We start from the raw sequence: 21,729 nt of genomic DNA, 5'->3' as shown, positions 1-21,729 counted from the left end.
ATGTGACAAAATTCAAAATTGATGTTAACGTGTCCGAAGAAGTACTACTTAGGTTTAATAATAATTATGGCCGTTGAGTTGAAATTTCTGAATCACTGGGGTGAATGTAAAAGCCAATTGCGACGTCTAACAGCTAATGGAAAAAAAAAAAAAAAAAAAACGAAAAGTATGATTTTAAATAACTGAGATACGGATACCTGCTCACCGTTTGATCCGAATGGCTAATTAATTGGGATTCAAACCATAAGTTAAATAACTGATTGATATTACGATGAAAAAATATCAACACCAATCGCAGTTTGTGTAGGACACGTTTTTGGTCGATAAACGTTTGGGTAAGTTTTTTTATGATTTTTTATTTTTTTTTTTTGTTTCAATTTGTTTTAAACGAATTAATAGTCATTTTGCGTCATTCTGGTGAGCGGTATACAATAAAGAGAGAAATAATTATTGCGTAACTAGTTTCGTAATTTAAAATCATTACTGTCGTTATATACATGTATATATATATATATATATATATATAAATATGTATACATATATACGTATACACATGTGTATATGATGGCTGACCCGGTACTCGCTCATCAACCATCCATAGAATTTATATTTTTTACAGAAGTGTTCAATTGCTGAGTCGCGTTCCGGGGATAGTTGAAAATATTAGACGACGTTGGTTGGTTTTCTACTTTTAATTTTTCATCAAAAACACTCCTCCCTAACTTTAAATCTCTGAGAACAAGGTGAAAAACTTAAGTAAATAAATAAACAAGATGAATGAAATTAAAGTGAAGTAAAACGAAGAGTAAAAAAAAAAAAAAAAAAAAAAAAGAATTACATGAATTAGTCGAAGAAGATAAAATATGTGATAATCGATGAATTATTCATGAATATGAAAAGGATGAAGAGAGAAAATGAAGAAAAGAAGAAAAAGAAAAAAAAAAATAACAGTTTGATGGGAAATGAAGTAAAACGAAAAGAATATGAGGAAGAGTTGAAAAGTAACACTAAAACTGAATAATAATAATAATGATAAAACTAAAACTAATGATATAATGATACTTAACAAAATAGCGCGATTTGCCTTCGCATTATTTACAAATGCTTGGCAAAACTTGTACGATACAGAAAATGTTAGGTATCACTGTTCCTTGCTGTATTACGGGAGAGATGAACGAGCGAGAAAATTGATTTCTTCTTCTCTTTGAGGAAATCGGTTGTAGATTTTCTACAACTATTTTTTTTATCGCTTCGCTCTCTCCTGACTCGCATTTGAGGATATTCGAATGCTTATGGACGTAAGAAACGTACGTACGTAGCAAAGTGAAGGAAAAGCAAAAGCTAAAGCAAAACACATATCCACAAACAATGGAATCAAAAAATAATGTTATTATTATTATTATTATTATTATTATTTGATCGACTACCTCAAATCAATAGAAAAGAGGAAAGAAAACAAAAAAAATATTGTCACGTTTATATCGAGATAAAAATATTAAACCTTTGGTTCAATGGGTTCTGTCTGTTTTTTTTTTTTTTTTTTTTCCTCCCTTTTGAGTACGCGTTTCTGTGTTATTTTGAAAAGTTTTTTTTCTTCTCTTTTACCATACTTGCATATAATATAAATGCAGAAACATTGTCGAAGCAGTTGAGTCAATTTTAGCACGAAATTATATTATTTTCGATGTAAACATAATGAATGCGAGTATGTGTTACACTAAGGTAAACATGTGCATAACACGAGGCAATAAAAAATATTGTTTTCTTTCTTCCCTAAAGCCTGTTTAAGTTACGTATCAATCGCCCTCGATCTTGAAGCAAACATTGTGCTAAAGTACAAATTTTTCGATTATACATGTGTAAGAGAACAAAAAAAATTAAAAGAAAGTTGAAATTACCTTCTGTCGCAGAAAGCGAGATCTTTTATAATAAAATATATCACGATACCGACGACGAAGATGAGAACAGAGAGGATGAATGAATGTAGCGTATACATTGTATTAATTTTATCGTTAAATACATTATACAGTCTTTCAGAGAAGAAGAAGAAGAAGAAGAAGAACAAGAATAATGAAAAGGAGATGATAGTAATAATTTTTTAGACTGATATAAAAAATACTAATAACAATGAATAATGATGATGATTATACGATGATAATGATAATAATTTATTCATTCACTTAATCAAACGAGTACCTTTAGTACAGAGAAGAGAATGGAAGAATGAAAGGACGAAAGAAAGCTGTGGCAGAATATAGGGAGATTGTGTTTTGGCGCGGTGTGCTAACACAACGTTATATTGGTTCCTGGATTATGTTTCTACTACACAAAACGAGTGCCTTTTTCATCTATATTCTATCTCGCATTATCTAACCTATAATTATAGTTGATAATATTATACATACATTATAACATATACATACATAACATACATATTAATAATTATTGAAGGTATTATTAAATTACGATCTCTCTGCGAACAGTTGGCAAATTTTTACTCACTGATCACGATATATGATATACAATGTTGTACTTTAGCACCTCGTTTGCGCTCTGAGACTGAAACCTCTGCGAATTCAAAAGATACTCTTTGAGATTTTTTGAAAATTGCAGTTGAACTATAAAAAAAAAATAAAAAAAAAAAAAAAAAAAACGGTTGTAGAAAAAACAAAAACAAACAAACAAGTATGATAAGGAAGAAAAAATTTTATCCACTGTCTTTGCTAATTCTTCAATCGTAACGTCGTTAAATACTCAAAGTGAGATCTGAATGGCTTCTATTTCGAATTCCGATGAAAGGAGGAGGAAACCGATAAGAAATAATTTAAAAAAAAACCAGAATAAATTTTAAAATTGTTGCAGTGAAAACTAAGTTGCAATAAAATAGGAATCATTTATGGACTAAAATTAGTAATAATAACAGTAACAACAATAATAATAATATAAAATTTACACAATGATGACGATGATGATGGATAAACAATATTATGAGTATTAATATTGACTATGTTTAAAGATAATTTAATTTTCGGCATAACATGAACGTAAAATAACTGATCAAAACAAGTAAAAAAAAAAAAAAAAAAAAAGTAAGCAGAAAAAACTAAACGGTACGCGGAAAAATGACGTTGTATATTGTTGTGTAAATTACACCACGAGGTGTGATTTACATATGAAAATGAATTATTATGTAGAAGGCTTCTTACTGACTGAATAAAATGTTTTCAATGTCTGAATTCTCTTTGCCTTTGTATAATATACACTTATCATCTCCAGAGTCAGAGAATCTTATTTTTTCTTCACCTTGAAATTTTCGAGAATGCATTTTATTTCGAGAAAATTGCATTCCACTTCAGTTTTGAAATTTTACAGCGACTTATGAACCTGGAATATGTATTTACAACTTGAGCGGAATCAAAACGGTTGCGATATACAGCATTCGATTCGTTGACTGAAGATAAATTAAAGTTTGTAGTGCGGAATTTTCAAACAACTTTCAAATTTCCCGCGTCGCGTATTCGTTAAAAAAAAATGATGAGAATTCACTCAAGGCAGCTCATCGAAAGTCGAGTAAACCAATCAGAAAAGAGATAGACAAGAATCTAGGGAATCTCTCTTCAGACTCGAACTCTGATTGGCCTTTGAATTTCTGTCGGTAGAGGAAGGCAGGGACAAAGTCAGCACCCAGTTGACTTACGGAGCAATATATTGCTCCGCGGTTGACTAGTAGGTTAGTTGACTCTCTGCCCGTTCTCTGCTCTGGGCTGAGGGATATCGTGTCGTGAGAGCCCGGGTAAGAAGTCCGGCTAAGCGAGGTGCGGCGAGGCGGAGGACAGGGTAGAGAGAAAATACCATGACGAATCGCTGGTCGTCGTCTTTGGTGTGATCCCTAAATAAAAATCGAAAAAACAAAAATCAACATACTAGAGTTCGCGTCAGATCCGTGCACGCACGTTTGTCGATCGCCGTGTGGCCACATAAAATTAAGCGACGGCTCATTGTTAGTCTGGGTGAAGAGGAAGAGGAAGAGGACAGTGCAACGTACAGCACGTAAATCAGCAACGTACCTGCCTACCTGAAGTCAGCAGTAAGTATACGTGCATGTATGTGGTAATACCAAACGCGCGTGCGTGCATGTATTTTCGAACATTGTTACACACATACGCCTACATCTGCAATAGCAGTGATCTCTATGCTGTAGGTACTTATATATGCCATGTTTCACGGTTTATATACAGCGAACGTCCGCTGACTCCGATGAGCTCGGTTTAAGTTAGGATTAGGATCGGAAATCGAAAGCTCCGCGATGAAAAATCGACGCCACTTGAATATGCAATGATTTGATTAACCGCAGTGATAGGGTGCAATTAGAAACGATAAAACGGTAATGTATCGGACACAACGAGAATGAAGTTAGTAACGTTAACACAACGAAACATTGAGAAGAAACCTCATGAAGCATATTGTTTTGAAAAACGTTTATTAATAAATAATTGCACGCAGTAATAAGACTGTAGTTTCTTCATTTGCTATTCTAGTGTACCGTACACACAGGTAGACGAATTTATAGACACATGGTCCAGTATACATTGCTGTATATACAATACATATTGCAGGTATGACACGTGAGGTTATTTTCGTTCTCCATATCATTCATTTTTACTATAAACCTTTGGTAGTCGGAAGCAACGATGTGCGTTTATTCTTGCATCTTCATCGTCAGACCGTCCTCTGTTTTCTCATTCTTCCACGAAATTTGCACGTCATGAGATCTGGTTTTCGTTGTCCTATAATTCGAGAAATCCGCCAGTGGTGACTTTTGAAGACGTTGCGTTGTAATCCTTACGCGACGCCGCCGTCAGGCGATAATCTCTATCGCATATTCGCCGTTTTCGATTACTTGACGATCTCTGCGTCTTGAGATCTGTAGAGCACTTGCCAAATTAACTGACTCCACAGCCATTCAGCATCCCTCGCGTCACTATCAAAGGTACTTTCGGTACTGAGTGTGTCTTTAATTTTCTTCTTTTCCCTGTTGTTTGGCGCGCAATTTGTTCCTCCTTCATGCGCGGCAACGACCCTGATTAGATAACATTCGCACTAACATAACCTAATTTAACGTTCGCCATAAGACACTACACAACAATGATCATGTATTCGACGTATGTATGTATATACTCTACCGACAATCTTGTTGAAGGATACTTCTAGGTGTAACTGATGCTGTAACTTTCTAACTATTTCTATGAGCCTAGCTAGCTTCAACTGCGACAAAAGAAAAACGTAGTCATAACATAACACAACGTCAAATATACTTACCTGGAATTGATTAATGTGCATAAATTATCATACGCATACTTTAATCTGGAGAGAATCTGCTAACGCAGTTTTTGCTTCAACGCTGTGCATTGGCCGCTGACTGAAGGCCGAGCGAGCTGACTATGCATGTACAGTTGACTTACGTCTGTTTTACATCAAACACATAGATGCGTATCCGCGGACGTGTGTGTTTAAAATCGTTGATGCAGAATATTTCTAGGTCACAAACAACTGTCAAGAAATTTTTGGAATAAGTCTAGTTTTCCGCATGTCAACCCGTTTAATAAAAATAATTTTCATGTGCATACATTTATTGATAACTTTTATTACATTTCAACCGTTCGTCCGATGTATTTTACGGTCACATTGTACAGTGAAGTTAGCCGCTTTCGAACCTACAGAGGTAATAGAACGCGCAAGTGCCAAACTTCACTCTCAAGCCATACGATGGAATTTTACGGACTAAATTCTCGCGTCTTTGAGACTCGACGATAGTAAAATCACACTTTAGCTATTCTTGCCGTCGTTTCATTGGGCGTGATATAGCGTTTGATAAATTCGGAATGCTGGAAATGATAATACTACCGAAGTAAAATTCCAAGCGTCTTAACGGCGGCCATATAGCAATCCCCTCCCCATTTTTTATTCACAATATTTTACTTATTTATTTTATTTTCTAAATTCAATTAAAGGGGTGCCTAGTCGATTTCGTATATATCTAAAAATATCAAAGTCCACGTATGTCAAACACGAAAAACGGCTCAATAGCCCCGTACAATACGTTACTCAAAAAAAAAAAAAAAAAAAAAAAACTTCAGCGCATTTTCAATTGACGCAGAAATAAAAAAAATGGCATGGATTCTACGAATTTGCTATTGCAATTTTGTAAAATTCATCCCATTTCTTTATTTCTACGTCAAATACAAATGTATAGGTGTATTTTTGTTTAGAATTGCGTATATGATGGGGCTGTTAAGCCCTTTTTCACGTTTGCAATACGTGGATTTGGATATTGGGAAATATATATGTCAACGTCGAAATCCACCAGGGCACCCCCTTAACGATTTAACGAGTTTGTCTTGTAGATGTAAAATTGGAACACAAACATCATCGGTTCTTCTGATGCGATTTATATCATTTTTTTTACTATCGTGCATATTTCAATCATATATTTGGAAGGATTGAGGATTAGATAAAATGTTTATTTGTGTCGTAACATGGAAATCATAAAATTTTTAGCAAAGAAAGAAAAAATCTATCAAATATAAAAACACTGTAGTTTTTATTGTTGAATAAATATTTGTTCATTTTCCAGAATATAATGGCGACCACACAGCAATTGAACAGAAGTAGAACACTAAGGAAACTTGAGAAGCCCAGACCTCTGAAGCTTACACAGCATCGCCATACGACCGTCGACGGGCGGATCACGACTGGTAAATTTTTGATTACATATTGTAATAATGTCAATACCAACTGTTACCTAACACTCGAAATCTTTCATAAACTCTATTACATGTATTTTAAAGGTCAATATTTTTATTTAACAGCAGTTATGTCCTTATATTAGAGCTTTTCAAAAATTGCTTGTTTGCTTGATTTTTCTTCTAGTCGAGGAGATAGTTTCCTTGATCGACAATGTTGCGATACATCTATCGAATGGCTACTTCGACAGAACTCTGCAGATGAACGTCATCACGATGTGCAATCACCTCAAGCTCCATGCACACCAATTGGAAGCTATTTACAAGGGTACGTATCTAACAATTATTTCTGGAAACTACACATGCGTTTCAATGATTAGACCTTGCAAAAGGTGTATTTTAGTACATTTTTTTCTATCGATACATAATTTGTTCTCACGTCTTTCGAAATTTTTGGAATCGTATAAAAGTTTTGCTAGATATAATTTGCAATAATTGTTACAAACCTTAGAAAATCTGTAATAAATCAACTGATTTCGAAAATCCAAACCAATGATCCGCTCAAAGACTTTTATCAAATGATTGTGAAAATTATATACAATAGTATAAAAAATAGACTGACTAATTACTGTCAGACGATTTAAAGCGATAGAAAATCGACTGAGATCTTTGAAAATTAGAAGAAAATAAGTTTATTGACAATGCGATATTAAATATTGATAAAGGGTGAATGATTCTTATCACTCAAAGGAGAAGGAATAATTGAATTCAGAATACAAGTTCTAAGACGGAATAATAATTATATAAAACACAGTCTGTTGTACAGTTACTTTCTGAAGTTGTTACTTTCTATTGTAACAAGCCTTCCCCCTCCGTGATGCTAGTTATAAAGTGGGTCATTTTTTATTAAGATCTCTCTGTTATGCCGCCGCCGATTTTACGAGGTGCTAGGACAATGCAAAATCCTTTACCGTTTGTCTTTAGCCATGGAAATATGGTAAAAGAGTGATCAAAAAACCCCGAAAAATTTTTATCTTATTTTTTTTTTTTTTATTACAAAATGTGTATTTGTAGAAACAACCAAAGATGCAGATTGTGGATTGACCAAAAGAATGACGGGAAATGGGTTATGCACATTTTTTTTTAATTTTTCAAGTTGCATTGAGAAATAGTCATGAAAATCAAATAAAATTTTCCAAATCACCAAAGAATATTCGGTAGAACCAGATGAAAAATTGCAAAATTGAAAATTGATTCACAAATAGTGCAAATAAAGTTCAGAAAACTGTGTTAGTTTTTTTTTTTTTCAACTTCTTGAATACTTCCCTCTATTCCAGATCAACTTGACAGAGCTTTTGTCGCTATCAGAAACGGTAGTCAAGATGAAAGGCTTGACGTCACGACTAGAGTTCACTTGCTGGAACTGATTGAACTCAGAGCAAAACAATGGCGTCACACAGACGCGATGGATTCCTATTATTGCCACAAACTTTCCCACCTTGACAGTGTAAGTTTTTTTTTTTTATTTTTACCAACATCTTGGTATTACGACCATTTTTACGTTTCATACCAATCTTTTAACGATGGTCAAAGATTTTTTATTCGATCTGAACAAAATTGGTGACAGCAAAAAAATAAATAAATAGATAAAACGTTAACTGTGACGTGGGTAAAGAGAAATCAGAACAGAAAAGGACCGACTAAACATTCTCAGGTCACGGAATGCTGGCCACGTGCGAAATTTATGACCACTTCGAAAAAAAAAACAAAAAAAAAAACAAAGACCCTTACCCTGTTCAAATGTTGTTGATCCTTTCCAGACTTTCCTTTCTTGTAGACCCTTACCCTGTTCAAACATTGTCCATCCGTCCCAAATTTCCCCTCTTTTTCAAGGGTCATAAAAAGTCTGAGGAACACCACTTAACTCATTTCTGAGAATTCCTCGCTTGTTAAGCGAAATTGCAGTTTTTCATTAGTTTCGTATTTATCAAATTATTGTATTCGTAAGTTACGATATTTTCTTTAAAAACAAAAAATGCTTCAGTTATAGACAAAAGTTTAGATATCTATAGTTTGGTGTCAAAAATCCACTAGATTTGTTCCACTTCATTCCACGATGACTCATTTTGTTCAGGGGACTATCTGTGAAAGTGTAGAGATTATTTTTCTGAATAAAATAAGCCATCGTAAAGTATAATTCAAGAAATCTACTAGATTTTACACAATCTTGAAGCGATTCGAAATAAATCATCGACATCCAAGATTCTGTTTTTGTATTTTTGTATAGGTAGTTTGAGGATACGACAATTCGAAAAATATTCAACGTATGACTATAATGTATAAAAGGAATGAAAAATATTGTTTTGGGCAAACCACCAGGATGGAAAAAAAATTGTGGTAAAATTAGGTTTCATTCATTACATGTTATTCAACGTCGGATTACTGACAACGAGACACGTTTGGTCTGGTTCACGCTCTCTCATCCAAACTCTGTGATTCGCACTCTCTTGCTACTGTAAGATATTGTCTGAAAGTCAATCATTCGTTTTAACGTTTCCTCAATACCTAATAAGCACATATAATGTAAAGTTATACTCTTTTCTCCATTCTTGAAAAAAACAATATTAAAAGAGAAAAAAAATAATTTTTATAAACCGTGTTTATTTCTGATGGGTTTTATCAGGCAAAATCCAATGGGTTTAATTCGGTCGGGGAAAATTGGGCCCATCTTCCAAACAACCTGCTTAAATAAATTATTATGTCCCAAAAATTTGCTACGATATTGCAAAATAAAATAGTTTTGTAGGTCTAACATTGGAGCAATAAAAAACACAAATTTTAGAAGAATGCTGTTTAGTTGAGTGTAGCAGGCTTAGCGATTTATTGATGCCTGAGTATCCCATTAGATCTGACAACGACGACTAACTGGTTTAACATAACTATATCATATATCACACGAATACAAGTATATTTTTATTCTTGTATTTGCCTCGCGGCCCATAAAAATCGCCGAAACACTTAGGCTAGTTAAAAGTGACGTGGCACAGTTATCACAGGTTCGTCGATTTATTTCTCATATCTTCTTTATCTTCAGCAAGGAGATGTGCCGCTGACCCCAGATACGCCCACAAACTTGTTGACCTCTAACTTGATGCCAATGCCATCACCGACCGCTCCGCCAATCCTCGGACCCGGCGAAGTTATAAAGAACAGCGGTAAATTTTCGAAACCGACCCGCATACCTGGAAAAAATTACTGCAAGGATGAAGTTGTGATACGCAACAGCGACTCTGGGAAAGGTGAGTCGACGTCAATTTATCTTTTCGTATTTGATCTATATAATACAAATATATATTTATTTTGTAGAAAATATTTATTTCAAGACATTGCACAATTTGTTTCAGTTTTTTTTTCTTTCTTTGTTTTAAATTGACCTTTTGTTTTTCTTTTTTCATATTGTTATTGTTACTGTTTTTGTTTTTTTTTTGTTTTTTTGTTTTTTTTTTTGTTAAGAGCGAGATGAAACTTTTTGAACGATGTAATATTTAGGTAAAGTTATCATATCTTATCAAAAAAGAAACGCCCTCTTGCTTATAATCTTGAAAAAATTTTTTTAATCTTGAATAAAAGAATGAAAAAAAAAGAACGAAAAATGCATCACCTAGAATAAAAAAATTTGAATCACACAAAAACTCTGCTATACTATAGTGATGGGAATAAAGGGGAGACGAGTTCACATGATTGAGGAGCTCAGCGAGACAATCATCTCCTTCCAGCGAGGTAAAACTATCAACAAACAAACAAACAAACCAGAATTCAAACAAAAAAATTTACAAACAATTTTAAAAACCTGCAAAGTGCGAGCACAAATGGCTTCATGCTGGTTTTTCCGACTGAGTTGGGTCGTTGCCATACTTTTGGATCAAAAGCATTTCAACATTTAACTGATTTACAATTTTCTCTGTTTTTTTTTTTTTTTTTTTTTTTTTTTTCCTTTTGAGATAATTTCGACATTCATAGCACTTTTCAAAACTTTCTAAATATTTTAGTTAATTTTACATGCTCTTTGTCTCTTGTGTAACTTTTCTTTAATCTACAACTGTCGACGTTGATTTACTTGAATTGTCAGCATCTAGTGAACTAAGACTAAAAAGAATAAAATGAAGAATAGCACTTTTTGTCAGCCAATTTATTGATGGATACAAAAAAGAATAAAAGGAATTCATGATAAAAGATAGAAAAAGGAGTAAAGAACGAAAATTTTCCAGTACCAGCCAAGCGACGACCCATCTTCGGTCGAGAGATTCAGAAATAGCGACTGATTGACTGATATTTGCATTGCTATCACTTAATGTCATAACAAAATGATCAGATTCTCTCATTTTGTTTATCTAATTTATCGAAGATTGGACGACGAATTTTTTTCATCCTTGATGTTATTTCTATGTTCGTTTTTATTATATTAGCATAATCTACCAATGACATTATCGTACGATTTGATAATCGTTATTCAATATTCTTCGATGAATTGCGATAAGAAATAATGCCCGCATGATTGCTTGCAGCCGTTTATCTAACCTTGAACCGTTATATTATACTGTTAGGGGAGTAGTAGAGTAGAAAATGAGTCGGCGTTCGAAGAAAAAATAATTCAGGATTAAAATATGGTTGCTACTGGTCACGGAAGCTAAGGAATTCGAAAAATGATCAGTAAAAGATTAGGGAAGTTGGAAAATGATCAGGGAAAAGCTAGGGAATTCGAAAAATCATCAGTAAAAGATTAGGGAATTTGAAAAAATGATCAATGAAAAGTTAGGGAATTTTATTAAAGTACGAAACAAGAATCGAGGGTAAGCTTTTCCCGTTGCAGAAGTAAAATTCTCAAAATAATTACTGTTTCGAATTGATCACCTTCATGGGGATTAAAAAGATAGATCTTGAATATGTTTTTGAATATTAATTGAATTTTTTAATACATCATGGAATGAAATTATTAGTAAATCCCTAAACTTTTCCGCGTGTCAATTTATTTATTATTATTGAATTATTAATGAAGCGGATTGAATTACTTGTAAAAGTTTTGATTTCTTAAGGAAGTAGAATCACAAGTTAATATTTTACAAGTTAGTTCTATCAGCGATTTTAACAGGGCAAAAAAACGTTAAAGAAGAAAAGAATAAACTTGAAGATCTGAAAATTGTTGCCTACACATAAGTTTCTCAAATATTCTTCACGTGAAATAATTCATAAAAATCTTTTTCATGCCCAAAGATTGGATTGTTTGTTATTCTTGAAACATGCATCGAATGTCGATGGATGGAAACAAAAAAACACGGCTGCTCCTCCGACACGCTAAAATCAAATCATCGTTTTGCATCACGCTGTTGCTACCTTGTTGTAAAAATAACTCCGCTCTTTAATATTTTCGTCTAGCGATTATTGAATTGTTTTCTTGAAACCAGACACTAAATGATTAGTCTTACTATTTTGTTTAATGTTTGTGATTTATTATAGCAATTATTTCTCATAACTTTCGTTCGTTTATCTGTTTTTCAATGAACTGCGTTGTAAGTTATTCGATTTTCGTTTTCAATTAACCATATTCAGTGTGTGTGTGTGCAGTTAATGAATTTTATTTATTATCTACTTTTAAAATCTTTTGCTTCAAATTTATTTTCTAAATCCTCCATGTTTATCAATTTTTTTAATTAAAACTGATATCATCGATAACGATTGTCGAATGCTGTGCTCATATATTTAATATCTTCAAGATGGTATTAATAATAACAATAATAATAACGACATTTTGTTAACTTGCCGTATGTTCGCATAAAAAATAAAAAGCAAACGAATCGATAAAGATAAATTCCACACGAGAATTGAAAATTTTTATTAAATACAGCCGAAAATTTCATTAAAAAAATTTTCAACCGTTGGAAATGAAATTGAAATGATGGAATTTTAGAGATGTTTCGTTGAAATTCTTGCGTTGAGTTATCTTTAATGAAAAATAAATATACATGCACATTGATATGCTAATAAATAGACCTAAACGACTAATTAATTGTGATTAATTAACGCAATTAACGGATTTTTAACGCATTTGACAAAAGCTACGAGTTCCGACAGACGCTGTTAAAATGATTTCAGTGAACCCTGGAGCCAAAGAACGACTTGTCCAAATAACCGGAACCTCCGAGGACAAGATAAAGTGAGTGTTTTTTATATATCTTGTGAAGTTTCAACAATTTATGAAGAGTTGAGTCTTCAAATTCGGTTTATGAAGATCCGAAATTTGCAGTTTTGCTGACATTTCATGTATCGGTAATCTAATCAAACCGTTAATTTTTTAACACAATTTCAGTACACAGAACTACTGAAGTATATTTTTTAAACTGTCGCAACGATTCAAAATTAGCTATTTATTTCATCCATCAGCGAATTTTTATCCAAGAACATAAATTAGTCTGTATTGAAAGTTAGGAAAAGCTAAAAAAAACTTTTCAAAAGTTTTCGGTAAATTATTTACACCGACAATGGTAAGCATGAATGAAATGACAATCCTACTGCGTTATAAAGATAGTTTTAAGCAAATTCAAGCAACACAAGCTAAGATATTGACAATATTAGCAAAGGTTTCATAATTAGAACGTTGTTCAAAATCTGGTGTTTTTGAACCTATTCTAACGATTTTTAGTTAATTTTTCTCACTGACCAGGTGCCCAGAATCGTTTGAAAATCATTCTAAATCTCACATTATAGTAAATCTGTAAACGCGAAAATTCAATTATTAGGGAACATTTGTTTTACGGTGCTTTTCAGAAATCTATTTTTTATCCACTCTGAACATTACTATTTGCTTTAAATTATTTTTGCAGCCAATCTCTAGAGTTTTTTTTACAACGAACAAGATGAACTCAGAAACAATCAGATAAAAAACATCAAAATTTAAGCCTTTTTAATACTCTGATTACAAAGCCTTTTCTAAGATCGTTGATATCTTAGCTTGAGTTATTCGAATTTGTCTGAAATGATTTCTATTAGACAGTAGGAACGTTGTTTCATTTGCGTTCATTATCATCAGTGCAAATAACACTGCCGAATATTTATTAAACCGTTTTTATTCATCCAAACTTCTGATTCAGCCGTCACGACTTGATTCATCCTTAAAATAATGCTGAAATTGAATAAAACAGATTCAGTTATAGAAATTCATTGATCTTCAACCACAAATGTGAGAAATCGATGAGAACAATCAGAAAAAAAGAAAACGTGTAATCGATTCACGAATTTTGAATCTGTTTCAGCTACGCTAAGGACCTTATAAAAGATACTATACAGCGAAACGCATCCCCGGTGAGGCTGGAGCAGGGTGGAAGCGACAAGAGTGGAATAGGCGGATCCAGCTCTTCGCTGAACAGCAGCGCGTCAGACGAGAGCAACAGGCTTCAGCAGCAGCAGCAGCAAGCCTCCCGTTTCCGCTCCACCCTGCTCCACAGTTTTTCCACCAACGACGCCAGCATTGGCGAGTACAAATATACAGTCACAGTTGACAACCATTCCCTCAAGATCACTGGATCTAATCTTGATCTCGTTAAGGTACTTGATGCTTTGAAGTTTTTACCATAGATAAGATTGCGGTTTGAAAATTGCAGGTCAAGTTTATCAGCTTGAGATTTTATCCAGAGAATCTGTCCTTGATGTCGAAAAAACTTTGAAAAGTGCTGATTGAAATAAAGAAAGTTCACTTCTAGGTAAATCTGGAAAATTCACGTTAGTTTTCATTGTCAAAATCATCTTTTTGGTTGAAGAATTGTCGAAAAACAGGGTTTTCAAGACAGAACTGAACTGGATTTATTGAATGTTATTAAAAAAAATTTCGCCTATTGTAACCGAAACATTATAAAATGCGGTTTTTTATAGACTTTAAATTGGTTAACACAACTGCCTCAAAATTATTTTCTCAGTTTCCGTTTACCGTTTCGATTTCTTCACTCAGTTTTTCCAAAAATAAAGGAAGATAAACTGGAATGATATTTTCATTAGCTAAATGAAGTGTTTGATCTTAATGCGAGTTAGAATCCTTTAACAGTTTTTTTTATTCTACACCTGCTCCAAAAAAATCGAGGAATCTTCCAATTTCGGATCGCTTTCACTTCGATTCTTTCTCCTTTTTTTTTTTCAGACCGCTAAACTGGTACTTGAGGAATATTTTTCTGGTGATTCTGAACACTTTGCCAGTGGCGTTGAATACTTCAGTTTCGAGGAGGAACCAGCTTACGCTCCCGTTACTCCGACGACTCTGCACACTCCAATTACTCCAGGCGGATTGAACACTGTCGGTCGTAAACTGAGCCTAGACAGTGCAGCTACTTCAGAAAGTGAGGAAACGTACAAACCTCGTCCCAATTCCCAGCTCAGTCCCGCTGCTGCAGTCGGTGAGTCTAAATTTCTAATTTGTAGCTCCATTACGATTTTTTTTTTTCGTTTCCAGATGATGATTTTTTCTTTTTATCGAACGTAATTCAAAATCCAATTTCACTTCACTGCAGTTGCGGTGTTTATTTAGTTGAGACAATTTGTGCCACTTTGTTTTTTCTTTGCTCGTCTTGTTTTCCTTTTCTTCGTTTCACACCCACACTGTATCAGTTAGAAGTTTACTTCATATCTGGTAGGAACAATTTTCAATTTCACTATTTTGATTTTAGTACATTTTTGCAATTGAGAGACTAAAACAACAAATTTATTTCTCTCAGTTTCTATAGAACACAAACAAAACCATCGAAAGCATGTGTATCGTTTGTTTTACACGAATGTTCTTGGTTGAATTTTCCTCTTTTCATTCCCATTTTGGTTTTTCTTCATTTTCCTTTATATTGGCCTCCATTTCTTTGACCCTTTATTCAATTATCGTTGAACATTAAACTCTTGACATATGCCAAAAACTCTTAAACAGCACATGATTTTTGGGAACTTGTATCTCTGCAATCAATTATTTTATTCGATTGGGATTTCTTTTATTCAAAAGCATGTAAATCGAGGTTTATTTATATATTATTTTTTATTTGAATCAATTAACAGAAAGCACTGTTATTGATAATAACGTCAGACAAGTCTTTTTTATTTAATCAACTGGTTATTAATTTGGTGATTACGAAAAAAAAAGTGGGATGATGGCAAATAAACTATCCGAGAACGCTGTTTTTAAATTTGAAATAAATCGGTTGACTTGTTTTTGAGATGTCATGAACAGCGTAAAACTTGTCGCCGAGCAAAATGGCTTAGGTTATTCCAAATAAGAATGCTTCCTAGTGGTTACTTGTTACAACAAAAAACAGATAAACCGAGCTGGAATCCCTGCTTTTGAATAAAACAAACCTCAGTCAAATGGAGCAATCCCATGTCATGATGTTCGTCCACGCTGATCTCCGAAATCGCTTAACCGATTGTAATGCCGTTTTGTGAATATGTATTGCTCGATTCAACTCGAGACACAGGATAGTTTTCATCCCGATAAGTGACCCACCATATTTTTTATTGCAAATTTAAGGAGTTTTATTAGGACAAAGGGCTGTAAGTCATTTACAAGTTCCAAAAGTCTTTAATAGATGGCGGTGTGAGTTAATCTATTGAGTTCTAAAAGTTTTCAATAGATGGCGGTGCGAGTATTCAATAAGTATTCAATAAATTGGGCTGTGTTTCAATTTCAAACGTTTTCTCGATGCTAGAATTTATTCCATGTCACACGTCTTCCACGGATATACGACATGAAAAACGTGTCTGTTTAGTTTTTTGCGTATCATTATTTTGAGCTGAAACACAGCAACGCGTGGCCGGGATTGCTAGTAGAGATATAAATTCTTGAAACTTGCCCATTTCAAATTCAGTTCTTTTCAACTCGTAATATCCTGCGCAATGTGGAGATATAAAAAAATGAAAACAATAGGGAAGATAGAAGAAACGACAGTGCAGCAATTGTTCTGAAACAAGTAGAGGGTTTTATGTTACGCTGTTTCAGAGAGCAGAGAGCTCACGTACGAGTTTCTGCTGCAGTGCTCCGCAGGCCCGTATGCAAAACGAGCTCCGGCCGATTGGGCTAGAATCCAAAAGGACTGTCCGAGCATTGTTAGAAAGGTACAACAACAACAACAACAGCAACAACAAGAACAACGCGACAACAACTACGACAATCACTATTCATTGTCAAACTGCTCAATAATCGCACCGCATTCTGACGCTAACAATCGCTATAACAATCAAAATGTAGCTTATCACTTCGACAATAATCAACAGAACAACTGCAGGTGGTTTGAAAATCGCAATTCTCATTCAGCCACGATTGCAGTTCGTCAGTACTGAATTAAAATACGCGGGACACTGATTCGGTAATGGAGAGGGAATAACAAACTACTAACATAGCTCGATATTAACCATTAACAATTATCCTAACAATGTGCAAAATGTTTTTTTTTTCTATTCTTGAAGAAAAAGAATTCCTAAAGAACTTTGCTCAGAGATTGAAGGTAACATTTTTTTTTTCTTTGGCAATGAAATTAGGCCTTTGTCCTTAATTACTTAGCCACGAATCGAGTTCTTGGCAGTTTCTTTCATTGCCTATAATTCGATAACTGTGTATGTCAATAAGTTGAAACAAGATTCAAAATAAAGTTTAAAGTTTTAGCTTTATTTTGAAATCTTTAAGAAAACTCTGGCGTATTCAGTCTTTGACTTATGAGATGATTCAAATATGTTTTTAAGAACTCGTGTATAGGACTATTTTTCAGCTAAAACTCGGAAGTTGATTAGTTGAGGATTTTGAACGAAGTGATAAATAAACCGTAAAGTCTTGAGTATCGTTTTGAGCTTCGTTCAAAATTTCTGACAGATTTGGATTCCAGTTTATGGTCTATCAGATAGATGAAATACTTGTTACAAAAATTTTGCGCTTATACAACCCTAATTTCATCTCCGATTGTTTTTTTTTTCCTTCTGAATTTTGTCAACCTGCTCAATTTTTACTGGTTTAAATTATGGCAAGTTGGTTTGAAAAATGCAATATTTGTACGTCATTTTTAAGGCGATAATCAATCAGACGGGAGAAATAAGACAAAGAAGAAAGGACCTATGAGAAGATTATAAAAGTGGTTTGTGTTTAATTAGAGGATTTATTATCGACAAGGAAAATCGTCGAAAAGAACAAAAATCTAAGCCATAGAAGAGTGTTACATATATTACGGTATATTGGAATTGCATTGATTGCATTTCATATAATTCTTTCGGTTCGTTATTATTACGCTAAAAAAGAAGAAGAAGAAGAAAAAAAAACAAAAACTATTACACTATATTATCTCATCGAGCATATTATTATTCTTGTTATTAATATTACATATATATATAAGTGCTTAACTTCTTTCGCGGCATTTAAACGGTATAAATTACAACGTTAAGATCAAATTAAGAAAAGATTCTTGCCAATTTCGTACTCTCGCATATAACACTGGTGAAAAGAAGGTTTAAAAATCTTTTCGTAAATATTGTGATTTTTAACAAAATGGAAATAATACTGGAACACGTATCTAAACGCTAAACAAATTCGAGTTATATCGTGTTTCCATGAGGACAGTGCGCATCTCACGCGCGTGCGTCAAGTCGTTCGCATTTTATTGGCCGACGCAATACCAATCGCGACTGTCAGAAAGTGTTCCTAGGAGCTTACTGTTAGCTGTTATACGCACGCGCATAATATGCGCACTTTCCTCGTGGACAACACAGTATCTTCGAATGCGGTATAAACGAGAGAAACAGGAAAGGAAACAGAAAAACGTACTTGACAGAATATTTTCGGAAATTTAATTTATCTTCTATTATTATTTTTTTTTTTTTTTTTTTTTTTTTTTTAATTTTTAATTTAATATCTCATCGCAGTTTGAGGGGAAAAGTTTCGAATGTGTATCTAATGGTCGATCTGATAGTATTACCTTAATTGAAATATATTTCACAGCGTACTTTCTTTCATTCTTTTTTTGTGATTGCAGAAAATTAATATTTAGCGTTACGCGTTTGATAGATTCAAGTGATTGTGTGATAATTATTCTTAGCAGTGTTCGTATTTATGAACAATGAAAAAACCAAAAAGGTATAAGGCAGATTCAGTATTTTCTTTCTAGTACAATATTAATGATAATTATAAAAGCAACGTTGATATTATTTTTTTCATTATCATAAATATATAAAAGTCGTTTCTTTAGAGATTAAAGTTTATTATTACTATTGTTATTAAAGTTTATGGTGCTGACACATGCAATTATTCCATGCTTATATTCCGTTGCATACGTGCATGTATATTATTTTATAATGAAAAAAATTTGACAAAGAACATGGGCAAAAACTATCCAAAGAGAATCCAGTTAGAGAAAGAAATTTGGTTCCACTTGCCATTATTATTCATTATTGTTATTATTACTTGTTACCATTAGTATTGACAAGCATTGTCGTTATTTACTTCAGTCAGTTCCTATGATTCGTTTTATTTCGTGTTTTATTTGAATTTTCTATGTAACTTTGTTATTATATATAAAAAAAAAATATATATATATGTATTTGTTTATTTTCAAAATTCGTTGTGTATTAGATTAAAAATATATATACGAATAACTTTGCTGCTATATACTTAACGCTAATTAGTCATTAACTAACGTACGAAAGAAAGTTGAGCTTACATAGGTAGTTATTCTTAAAACCAAAACCAAAGAGAATGTGAGAGATGAGGAAAAATTATCAATACTAAAATGCAAACGGAGAAGACAAAAGTAAATCGTATATAATATTGTCGTTTAATTAATGATAATTACGAAGCGAATATTATTGTTATAGTAAAGATAATAATCGTTTGTTACTATTGTGGAATAGAAAAACAAAACAAACAAAACAAACAAACAAACAAACAAACAAACTTACTAACAAATAAAATTCTTGTCTTCTAACAGCTTTCGATATTCATCGCCAAATGCAATGCTACCATTATAATAATAATTTCTCACATTTATTAACGATGATACCATTATTCAGTGTACTAATTGTGAGTGATGCATTTTACGGTAAAATTTGGGAAAATATACGAGAAATAAATTTTTGATTGAAAAACTTTACTAAAAAAAACTATTTCATTACACCAACATAATGAAATTATCAAAAATTTATCAATGATTTTCAGAAAGTTCACGGCATTTCGTATTTATTGAAATTATTTCGAAAGATACAGTCATATTAAGTTCTGAAAATGTTCATAAGTTTCTTGAGATTCTGTATAGTTTTAAAAACTCATTGAACTTCTTCAAATAATGTTTAAATATATATGTATATATATGTATACATATGTAAGGGGCTATCCACCTCAATATGGCACACCTCCAGACCTCGCCGTCTCCGATTCGATCCATTTTTTTTGTCCGGAGGTCTGGAGGAGTGTCGTATTGAAATGGACAGCTCCATGTATATGTCCAGCTGCAGAATTGGTATAAATTTTCATAAACATCGCTCCCAAAGTAACAGTATCGCAACGCAAACATTCCGTTTTGCATATCCACATACATGTACCTATGTGGATAAATTTATAACATATATATACGTATTTACTTGTGAATATTAATACATCGAGTAATTTGCACAAAATATTGTGACCAGTCGAATTATCACTATTATATATACTCAAATTTTTTATGGCATGCTGCTTCTTCCTCCATGTAACAAATCCTCAGTAAAGGTAAGCCGCCCCATTAATCTTTATCATCATTAATTGACGCTTTTAACGATAAATTGTAACGATACGCTTTCATACATATTCCGCAAGTATTTTATCATCACTTCGATTATTTCAGTAATGCCTACGGTGCGAGAAGAAGTAAATAAAACTGAAACACAAATAATTCAGAATTTTTACTCTGCATTCTTAGTTACTTGTTTATTTTCATTCATCTTCAGTATCCTAATTATATTTTTCAGTTGTTGGCAATGAATTTTTAGTAATGAATCGCTGAAAAAACGGCCCGATTTCCGGAATTTATATTTCAACGACTAATTGTTCAACTGGGATGCGGTTTGTTTTGTTCAAAAGTATGTAGATCGTGCTTTGATTGCATTTTTTTCATCAGAATCAAATAATAGGACACATTGTCATTCAGTATAAAGTCAACTATTTTGTTCAGTGACGTTACTGACAATAAAAATGCTTCCTGTTGATTGATTCCAATGAAAAAATATGTAAACTAAGCTTGTTTAACATACTTTTGAACAGTATAAACTCCATTTGAATTGATCAATTGATTGTCGAGTTGTAAATTCCATAAATTCACTCACTTTTTTAACCATTCGGTAACAAGAAATTTATCGATATTTCGATCAGAAGCTACATATTTGAAAAAAATCACACTCCTGAGTGAAATTGTAGTATTTTGTATGTAATGAAATTTGAAAATATATTTTTATTCAATACATTCATGTACAATAATTGGTTGTCTGTTTCGGTTTGTTTTCGCAGGCTCCGATCAGCTTTTTTGAACCGGAGGCATACAAGACGCGAGTCGCAGCTGCAGGTCTTGTTACCGTCGTACCTGCCGGTGACACAGAAAATGAAGCCGAGTGAATTTAATGGTGAAAAATTAATTATATATAAATTAAATAACTTGTCTAATCCCTAATTAGATCTAATATTACAGTACATAGAACATATTTATCGTTATTTTTACATAACGCGTTCGTCTCAGGACTGTTAAACTTTATTTTTTATAATTGGCGGAAAACTTTTTGCTTTACAAACCGCCGATAAGGAAGATTCGAGAATATCCAAAACGACAAGCTCGATTTAATCGAATTATGGCTCATTGAATAATCAAAGTTCTACAAATTGAGGAATTATTCAAGTTCTTTGTACGTGAATTTTGAAATCGATTTCATTACACTGTTTTGAAAATTGCTTTTCAAAGCTAGA

General features: G+C 33.0%; 1 protein-coding gene across 6 annotated transcripts; it reads left to right on the top strand.

Annotated features, from left to right (window-relative positions):
* Positions 1–3,728: 3,728 nt before the first annotated feature.
* On the top strand, positions 3,729–21,483 carry LOC124411717 (eukaryotic translation initiation factor 4E-binding protein Mextli). 6 transcript variants are annotated; one of them, XM_046891025.1, is made up of 11 exons: positions 3,730–4,080; positions 6,635–6,755; positions 6,931–7,071; positions 8,081–8,250; positions 9,838–10,042; positions 10,452–10,523; positions 12,894–12,954; positions 14,051–14,342; positions 14,929–15,181; positions 16,762–16,877; positions 21,280–21,483. In XM_046891025.1, the coding sequence occupies exons 2-11, from the start codon at positions 6,641–6,643 to the stop codon at positions 21,382–21,384; spliced, it is 1,530 nt and encodes a 509-aa protein (XP_046746981.1). In that variant the 5' UTR covers positions 3,730–4,080; positions 6,635–6,640; the 3' UTR covers positions 21,385–21,483. The 6 variants fall into 6 exon arrangements, with proteins under 6 accessions (XP_046746976.1, XP_046746978.1, XP_046746979.1 ...); XM_046891020.1 differs by lacking the exon at positions 21,280–21,483 and having other exon boundaries at positions 3,729–4,080; positions 16,762–18,036; XM_046891022.1 differs by lacking the exon at positions 21,280–21,483 and having other exon boundaries at positions 3,729–4,087; positions 16,762–18,036.
* Positions 21,484–21,729: the final 246 nt, after the last annotated feature.

This window comes from Diprion similis, chromosome 10, assembly GCF_021155765.1.
Source record: "Diprion similis isolate iyDipSimi1 chromosome 10, iyDipSimi1.1, whole genome shotgun sequence".
In the NCBI taxonomy this organism is placed as follows: domain Eukaryota; kingdom Metazoa; phylum Arthropoda; class Insecta; order Hymenoptera; family Diprionidae; genus Diprion; species Diprion similis.
The sequence above is the reverse complement of the archived record's forward strand: the minus strand, read 5'-3'. Positions and strand labels throughout refer to the sequence as shown.